The 9,523-nt window shown below is 33.9% G+C and overlaps 1 protein-coding gene across 6 annotated transcripts; it reads right to left on the reverse strand.

Annotated features, from left to right (window-relative positions):
• Positions 1 to 2,186: 2,186 nt before the first annotated feature.
• On the reverse strand, positions 2,187 to 8,346 carry LOC127158855 (uncharacterized). 6 transcript variants are annotated; one of them, XM_051101822.1, is made up of 8 exons: positions 8,263 to 8,346; positions 7,815 to 7,928; positions 7,180 to 7,293; positions 5,787 to 5,900; positions 5,010 to 5,123; positions 3,227 to 3,340; positions 2,448 to 2,561; positions 2,187 to 2,215 (listed from the first exon to the last, which is right to left on the reverse strand). In XM_051101822.1, exons 1-8 carry the CDS (start codon positions 8,334 to 8,336, stop codon positions 2,212 to 2,214), a joined length of 762 nt encoding a protein of 253 aa, XP_050957779.1. In that variant the 5' UTR covers positions 8,337 to 8,346; the 3' UTR covers positions 2,187 to 2,211. The 6 variants fall into 6 exon arrangements, 5 of the variants coding, with proteins under 5 accessions (XP_050957779.1, XP_050957784.1, XP_050957783.1 ...); XR_007826290.1 differs by lacking the exon at positions 2,187 to 2,215 and adding an exon at positions 2,786 to 3,001 and having other exon boundaries at positions 2,455 to 2,561; XM_051101827.1 differs by lacking the exon at positions 5,787 to 5,900.
• Between the last annotated feature and the right edge of the window lie 1,177 nt (positions 8,347 to 9,523).

Genomic DNA, 9,523 nt, shown 5'->3' on the forward strand with positions numbered 1-9,523 from the left:
CGCTGGTGGAAACAACACGAGACTTCACTTTTGCTTTCACTTTCGAGATCGGCTAGGAAGGCGTTTAGTGCCTCTGTCAGCAGCAGTGAACGCGCCTTCAGCGCAGCTGGAACAGTTCCGCGTTTAAGCGCACGCAATAGGCTAAAGCTTGCCACGAAGAACTGGCAAAAGTTATTACCATAAATGTGTCGGAGGAAATAGTAAGGAGATTTTTAATTATTCATTAATTAACTAGTGTTTTCTGAGTCAGTGTGGCAAGGATGAAGTTGCCGATCCGGACTCGCCATCTCCTCTTTGGATGCGCCTTTAGAGAGAAATGCATCCTTAAAGATTACACAGTGAAATCGTTTTTCTTTTCTATTTGCTTCATTTCGTTAAGTTATAATTTAAAGCTTTCTATAGATATATGTATAATGTCTGTGAGTTATGTATTCGATGAGTTTCAGCTCATTTTTGTGAAGCGTGTTGAGACTACAGACAGCGCATCATGTTTGTTTTCTTTATTTTAGAAGCACCATTTGCAACGTTTTGTTGATATTGTGAGTGCACAAAAATAAAAAATAAAAAATGACCCTTTACAGTTTGGAATGATGTATTATTCTTACTTTTATCAGCAAAAATGACGGAATATTTAAAATGGTTGCCACTGAAAAAAAATGCAAGTTATCGCGCTCGCGCCTCCATTTGTTTGGAAGCGGTTTTAGCTTCCATACAAATGACTGGATATGCGCCTAATAGCACACATCTATCTAGGTTTAACGTTTAAACTAACATTGATTTATACTTTAACTGTTTTATATCTATAGATACTTTATTTTAGGCAAGTCGTGATGATTTCAGAAGGCAAAATTGATCAAACAGACTGTGATCAGTCTTCCCTCTGGCCGCTTTGTCGTTACTTTAAAAAACAAAAAACTTATATTTAACGAACAAAAATAAAAATGCTTCAAAACGTTTAAATTAACTTGATTAAAAACGAAATATAATCACTTTGCCATTGCATACAAAACTGGACTATTGTAATAGCTGAAACAGTAGTATAAGCTGTTTTGGGAGAAGAGGGTTCGGGTCGGACTCGGGCCGGGAATTCTGATAAGCTGTAGGACAAGGGCCGGGCGAAGAACGAATCCAGCATAAATATGCAGATGTCATCCCGAAACATTGCACCATATAAAACGAACGTTTCATACAAATTCTGAACGGATTATAGCCTAGAAAGTGCGCTCACTTTATTATCACGTATAAAAGCGTCACTCATCTCAGTTCATCGCGATCTCACAAGTTATAATCAGTGAAGCTCTCTAAACTACACAATGAGTCTGGCTATTTTGCCAGATCTTCAGTTGCTTTTGCTTTCGTTTGAGGGCATTTGGCACCGTCTAGTACCTCCGTACAACCGGGCCTGGGCATGGCAAACCGCTTCAATTGCAGTGCAGTGTGGCTGACATCATGCTCCCCGCCCCTAATGTCGCCCATGTGTATACACATATTAACATATCAATACATCAACTTTTGGTTTTAATATCTGTGACCCTGGACCACAAAACCAGTCTTAAGTAGCATGGGTATATTTGTAGTAACAGCCAAATATACACTGTATGGGTCAAAATGATCGATTTTTCTTTTATGCCAAAAATCATTGGAAAATTATGTAAAGATTATGTTTCATGAAGACATTTTGTAAATTTCCTACTCTAAATATATCAAAATTTAATTTTTGATTAATAATATGCATTGCTAAGAATTTAATTTGGACAAATTTGAAGGCAATTTTCTCGTTATTTATTTATTTATTTATTTATTTATTTATTGCACCCTTAGATTCCAGATTTTCAAATAGTTGTATCTCAAACAAATATTGTTATATGCTAACAAACCATACATCGATACAAAAAGCATATCTATTCACCTTTCAAATAATGTATAAATCTTAATTTCAGAAAAAGGTTTTGTGGTCCAGGGTCACATTTGTATGATGGTAACCATTTTATTAAAGCAATAAAATACTCAAGGTGTGCTGTTTTGTAAGTCACAGTCTCTTGTACCTTATTGCTTACATATACAAATACTCACTGGCCACTTAATTAGCTAATGATAGAAAGGCAACAGCAACTGAAATAACCACTCGTTACATCCAAGGAAGAGCACCTCTGAACACACAACATGTTCAACCTTGAATCAGATGAGCTACAGCAGCATGTGCCACTCCTGTCAGCTAAGAACAGGAAATTAAGACTTCAGTTCACACCAACTAACCAAAACTGGACAATAGAAGATTTGAGAAAAAGGTTGCCTGGTCTGATGAGTCTGCAATTTCTGCTGTGACATTTGAATTGTAGGGTCAGAATTTGGTGTAAACAACATGAATAATTTCCCATGTCTTGTAGAAAATACCTGATAATATAAAATGTCATACTATAATTATTTTTTTTATATAGATGTTATACCTGAGAACAGGTTGTGTATCTCCACTCGTAAATTGTAATGGTGGACCCATAGATTTGTCACTCTTCATAGACACACATCTGGGCTCTGGTTCTGATCTCTTATGATGAACTGAGCTAAAAAAAAAAAAAAAAAAAAAAAAAAAGATAATTCACAGCAAAATCAATCATAAGATCTTCACTATGTAATTCCTATGTATGTCTGCACTATCATGTATATTTGCACTATGTCTTTTATCATTAAAAAAAAACACTTTATAGTCATCTCTTACATTGCGTTTATACACAGACTGTATATAAGTTATTTTAACTTCAAATATGCGGTTTGTTAATAAAGATACCCTCTATTTGAAAATTTGCCTCTGTGTTTTTGGAGACATCAGCTCCAGGACTTCAGAAACAACAACAACAAAATAAACACCAGCCATCATAAACGTTGCTAGGCAATTCAGTCTGAAGTACAAAGGCAGCCTCATCCAAGGAAGAGCATCTCTGAACGCAGAACATGTTCAACCTTGAATCAGATGGGCTACAGCAGCATGTGCCACTCCTGTCAGCTAATAACAGGAAATTAAGACTTCAGTTCACACCAGCTAACCAAAACTGGGCAATAGAAGATTGGAAAAAGGTTGCCTGGTCTGATGAGTCTGCAATTTCTGCTGTGACATTTGAATTGTAGGGTCAGAATTTGGTGTAAACAACATGAATATTTTCCCATGTCTTAAAATACCTGATAATATAAAATGTCATACTATAATTATTTTTTTATATAGATGTTATACCTGAGAACAGGTTGTGTATCTCCACTCATAAATTGTAATGGTGGACCCATAGATTTGTCACTCTTCATAGACACACATCTGGGCTCTGGTTCTGATCTCTTATGATGAACTGAGCTAAAAAAAAAAAAAAAAAAAAAAAAAAAAAGATAATTCACAGCAAAATCAATCATAAGATCTTCACTATGTAATTCCTATGTATGTCTGCACTATCATGTATTTTGCACTATGTCTTTTATCATTAAAAAAAACACTTTATGGTCATCTCTTACCAGTGTTGGGGAGTAACTAGTTACATGTAACGGAATTACATATTTAAATTACAAAATAAATGTAATCATAATTAGTTATAGTTACTGAGAAAAAATATGTAATTAAATTACAGTTACTTTTGGAAAATGCCAGTGATTACAAAGGGGATTACATCTGAATTTTTTCACACACCCTCCCCCTCCACTTACAGATTTAATTGACTTCTTTTAAATTGCATTGACTGCTCTAAAATGAGACACCAATTCTTCAGGAGTTTAGGACACAGAATTGGACACATGCTTATTTGATAACTGTTTTATTTCCTATTTGGGTTTATGCATAAATTTCTTTTTTTTAAGATTGTTTTTTCCCAAGGCATTGTTAGATGCTGGTGTTTTCTGTCATAACTATGCAAACATTTGATTTCAAACCCAGTATCATAGCTATTAAACTATTTCTTGTTATGATGTTATTTATGTTATGACATATAGCGCAACTGCATTCACGGTGACCCGAGTTTGATTCCCGTCTCGAGGTCCTTTGCCGATCCCGCTCCCCTCTCTCCTCCCACCCTTTTTCCTGTCATCTCTCTACTGTCCTATCACAATAAAAGGCAAAAAAAAAAAAAAACCTCTGAATTTGTGGTGGCTGTGGTTTAAATTAAATCATTACACAGCTCAGACTCTTTTGGGGCAACTTAAGTCAGTGCTATATGCTTGATATTTTTTCTTGGCCTAAGCTTTGCGTTTGGTTAGCTAATAAAATATTAAAGCTTAATTCAATATTATGTGTACAATTTCTTAATTCTGTCATCCTGGTATTGTGGACTTGCTCTATTGTTGCTGCCATTGTTTTTGTACACTGTAATTGATTATAAGATAACTAACAGACTAGTACTACTACTCAATTATTTATGTGGTGAAATGTTGTGTAAGAAAAGTGGTGTGACTGCACTGTATCCCTAAAATGTCTAGTTTGAACTTGCCATTTGCTAGCAACTGATTTCTTCATGGAAGCTTTGCGTTCAAATATTTCAACTCAGATCAGTGTTTCGTGTCTAAGTATTTTGACACGACACATCTAAATAATCTATCAAGCAGCTATGTAATAAGTTAGATAATGTACATTCAGCCAGTTGTTATCGCAAAATAAAGATGTATATTATCCCTTACTTATTATAATCTTAATTCAAGTGATGAAGGATTTTGAAAGTCTGACAGTAATCAGTGTTGAGTGCTACTGTAAGGTTAACTCTGCCTGGTTTAAATGTTTCAAAATGATTAACAGTTGAAAATATTGGAAATGTAGAAAAGTAATCAAAAAGTAATTAAAAGTAATGTTACATTACTTTAATAGAGTAATTGAAAAGTTACACTACTTATTACATTTTAAATCAAGTAACTTGTAATCTGTAACCTATTACATTTCCAAAGTAACCTTCCCAACACTGTCTCTTACATTCCCATGTCTTGTAGAAAATACCTGATAATATAAAATGTCATACTATAATTATTTTTTTATATAGATGTTATACCTGAGAACAGGTTGTGTATCTCCACTCGTAAATTGTAATGGTGGACCCATAGATTTGTCACTCTTCATAGACACATATCTGAGCTCTGGTTCTGATCTCTTATGATGAACTGAGCTAAAAAAAAAACAAAAACATTATAATTCACAGCAAAATCAGTCATAAGATCTTCACTATGGAATTCCTATGTATGTCTTTTATAATTAAAAAAAAACTTTATAGTCATCTCTTACATTGCATTTATACACAGACTGTATAAAAGTTATTTTAACTTCAAATATGCAGTTTGTTAATAAAGATACCCTCTATTTGAAAATTTGCCTCTGTGTTTTTGGAGACATCAGCTCCAGGACTTCAGAAACAACAACAACAAAATAAACACCAGCCATCATAAACGTTGCTAGGCAATTCAGTCTGAAGTACAGAGGCAGCCTCAGCCAAGCAAGAGCATCTCTGAATGCACAACATGTTCAACCTTGAATCAGATGGGCTACAGCAGCATGTGCCACTCCTGTCAGCTAAGAACAGGAAATTAAGACTTCAGTTCACACTAGCTAACCAAAACTGGGCAATAGAAGACTGGAAAAAGGTTGCCTGGTCTGATGAGTCTGCAATTTCTGCTGTGACATTTGAATTATAGGGTCAGAATTTGGTGTAAACAACATGAATAATTTATAATAATTAATAAATTAATAAGTAATATATAATAATTTATGAATATATTTATATGGATAATATAAAATGTCATACTATAATTATTTTTTTATATAGATGTTATACCTGAGAACAGGTTGTGTATCTCCACTCGTAAATTGTAATGGTGGACCCATAGATTTGTCACTCTTCATAGACACACATCTGGGCTCTGGTTCTGATCTCTTATGATGAACTGAGCTAAAAAAAAAAAAAAAAAAAAAGATAATTCACAGCAAAATCAATCATAAGATCTTCACTATGTAATTCCTATGTATCTCTGCATTATCATGTATTTTGCACTTTATGGTCATCTCTTACATTGCGTTTATACACAGACTGTATATAAGTTATTTTATCTTCAAATATGCGGTTTGTTAATAAAGATACCCTCTATTTGAAAATTTGCCTCTGTGTTTTCGGAGATATGAGCTCCAGGACTTCAGAAACAACAACAACAAAATAAACACCAGCCATCATAAACATTGGTAGGCAATTCAGTCTGAAGTACAAAGGCAGCCTCAGCCAAAGCTATTTGCTCTGGAACAAATAATTGATTCATGAGACCAAAGACTGCCTGTTAGATTTACCCAAAATAAATGATATCTCCTGTTTAACCACTATCGACATCAGAGCCAGTGACAAATTCCAGAAGATCTGGCCAAGGTAAGGCTGCTCTCGGTAGGTTCATGAGCCACTGATGCCCTGGAGCATATATTTTAAGTCTTAACAAGTACATTCTCACCTAAGAAAACTCTTAAAACGACATTCTGTGCCACAAAAACAGTATTATTAATACAATTATAATGGATTTGGCTGTTCGCCATGACTGTGAACAATACCACAAGCAGAGTGATACAAACGGTGAAACAGCTAAAGTTCCATTATCACTAGAATATTGCACGCCTGGAAAAGGCTCTCAGCCAATCAGATTTAAAAAATAAAAAACAAAAAGAACTTGTGTATACACATATTAACATATCAATACATCAACGTTTGGTTTTAATATCTGTGACCCTGGACCACAAAACAGTAGATAGTTAACTTATCTAATCAGTGGGCAAAATATCTAGTATCTAATCTGTGGGCGAAAATGCCAGAGGTCAGATGAGAATTGCCAGAGTGGTCTAAGCTGAAAGAAAGGCAACAGCAACTGAAATAATGACTTGTTAATTCAATAGCAGCTCTGAACGGAAAACACGGTCAACCTTGAATCAGATGGGCTACAGCAGCATGTGCCACTCCTGTCAGTTAAGAACAGGAAATTAAGACTTCAGTTCACACCAACTAACCAAAACTGGGCAATAGAAGATTGGAGAAAGGCTGCCTGGTCTGATGAGTTTGCAATTTCTGCTGTGACATTTGAATTGTAGGGTCAGAATTTGGTGTAAACAACATGAATAATTTCCCATGTCTTGTGGAAAATACCTGATAATATAAAATGTCATACTATAATTATTTTTTTATGTAGATGTTATACCTGAGAACAGGTTGTGTATCTCCACTCGTAAATTGTAATGGTGGACCCATAGATTTGTCACTCTTCATAGACACACATCTGGGCTCTGGTTCTGATCTCTTTTGATGAACTGAGCTAAAAAAAATATAATAATAAAAAAAGATAATTCACAGCAAAATCAATCATAAGATCTTCACTATGGAATTCCTATGTATGTCTGCACTATCATGTATATTTGCACTATGTCTTTTATCATTAAAAAAGCACTTTATAGTCATCTCTTACATTGCGTTTATACACAGACTGTATATAAGTTATTTTATCTTCAAATATGCGGTTTGTTAATAAAGATACCCTCTATTTGAAAATTTGCCTCTGTGTTTTCGGAGATATGAGCTCCAGGACTTCAGAAACAACAACAACAAAATAAACACCAGCCATCATAAACGTTGCTAGGCAATTCAGTCTGAAGTACAGAGGCAGACTCAGCCAAAGCTATTTGCTCTGGAACAGTCTGATGAGTCTGCAATTTCTGCTGTGACATTTGAATTGTAGGGTCAGAATCTGGTGTAAACAACATGAATAATTTCCCATGTCTTAAAATTCTGATAATATAAAATGTCATACTATAATTGTTTTTTATATAGATGTTATACCTGAGACCAGGTTGTGTATCTCCACACTTAAATTGTAATGGTGGACCCATAGATTTGTCACTCTTCATAGACACACAGTTGGGCTCTGGTTCTGATCTCTTATGATGAACTGAGCTAAAAAACAAAAAACAAACGGAAAAAAAAACATGATAATTCACAGCAAAATCAATCATAAGATCTTCACTATGGAATTCCTATGTATGTCTGCACTATCATGTATATTTGCACTATGTTTGTACTTTCTTCTGCATTATCGCCAAGTGAAATTCCATGTTTGTGTAAACATACTTGGTAATCAAACTCTTTCTGACTTACGACCTCAGAAATGAAAAGCTCTTAAGGAGCCTTAATGGTATTTGCTTTTAATAAATATGAAACTTCAAAAAAACATACACAATAATGTTTTTTTTTCTATAACATAAAAGCTTTAATGTGTTATTCAAATTACCTGCATTCTGAAATCAAATCTTCATCTGCAGATGTTTGAGTGTCATCCTTGACAGATCTGAACTGTTTAAGCATCACCGTTTTCTCTAGATAAAAGTGAAAAATAATCACAAAAACTACAATAATTAAACAGCCTTATATTGTTATAAATCTTTCTATTAAACATATGAAGATATTCTGTATTGTAAAGAAGCAATTCTGTCTGTAAAAAATGATAAAACGCCAACTCTGTACATTTGCATGCACTTTCATTTTTGAAGTGGCACAACATTCAACTTGATCTCAAGCCAAATTCAAAGTAAAAAAAAAAAAATCTAGTGTGTTCCTGTTACTACATATATGGTAATCTGTAGAACTATGGAAAATAGTCAATAACAATTTTCATAACCCACAATCCATATATTCAGAGATTTAAACTCCAAATGATATCAGTTAATCAAGTCATTACATTATGATTGTCAGCTGATCATATTTTACCTTGGATTTGATTTATTTATATATTTAATTAGTTAGTTAGTTAGTTACTGGCATAACAAATGTATTTTACAAACACACAGTTGCAAAAGCCAAAGAAAGATCAAGATATAAAAGTCATAGTTCAGGTGTTTAAGCGCTCAATTAAATAATAACACTAATCACTGTAATGACTTTCAGTTTTTCACATTTCTGAATTCTGCTAAAACACTAAACCCCATTCTCTGAACTAAATTCTCAATAGTCTAAACCAATTTGTCAAATAAATCACTCTTTCTGCAAAACCTTGTTACAAAAAAAAAAAAAAAAAAGTTCAGGCAGTTACAGACACTGTTTGCACTCTTTTTGCAAAACTCTAAACACATTCTCACTTACTAAGACACATTTGCTCTGTGATGAACTTGTGATGCAAAAACCTAAACGCAAGAAAGCAAAAGTTAAGCACAACTGCAACAGGGCTGTCAACATTTACACAAAATAATTCAGAATTCGTCATGCCTGTTTCTAAATATTTAAATATACAAAAGTGCACAGAAATTAGAGATATTGTGATAGACCATGTTCTTGTGCATGGAACAACAGAGGCAGCAAAAAGAGGCTGATGTTAGCAGACTGTCTGTGGCCACCAAAATTAGTTGGAAAGTTCAAAAAAAGAGTAGAAGAAACTTTTTTTTACACTGTATTTTTTATAAACTATAATATATTCTTGAGTAGGACTGCAAGAAACAATCACTTATTTTATCAAACCTTAAACACAAATTCAAATGTTCGAACCAAGGTTATTTTCT

Source organism: Labeo rohita, unplaced genomic scaffold (assembly GCF_022985175.1).
Source record: "Labeo rohita strain BAU-BD-2019 unplaced genomic scaffold, IGBB_LRoh.1.0 scaffold_1732, whole genome shotgun sequence".
NCBI classification, from domain to species: domain Eukaryota; kingdom Metazoa; phylum Chordata; class Actinopteri; order Cypriniformes; family Cyprinidae; genus Labeo; species Labeo rohita.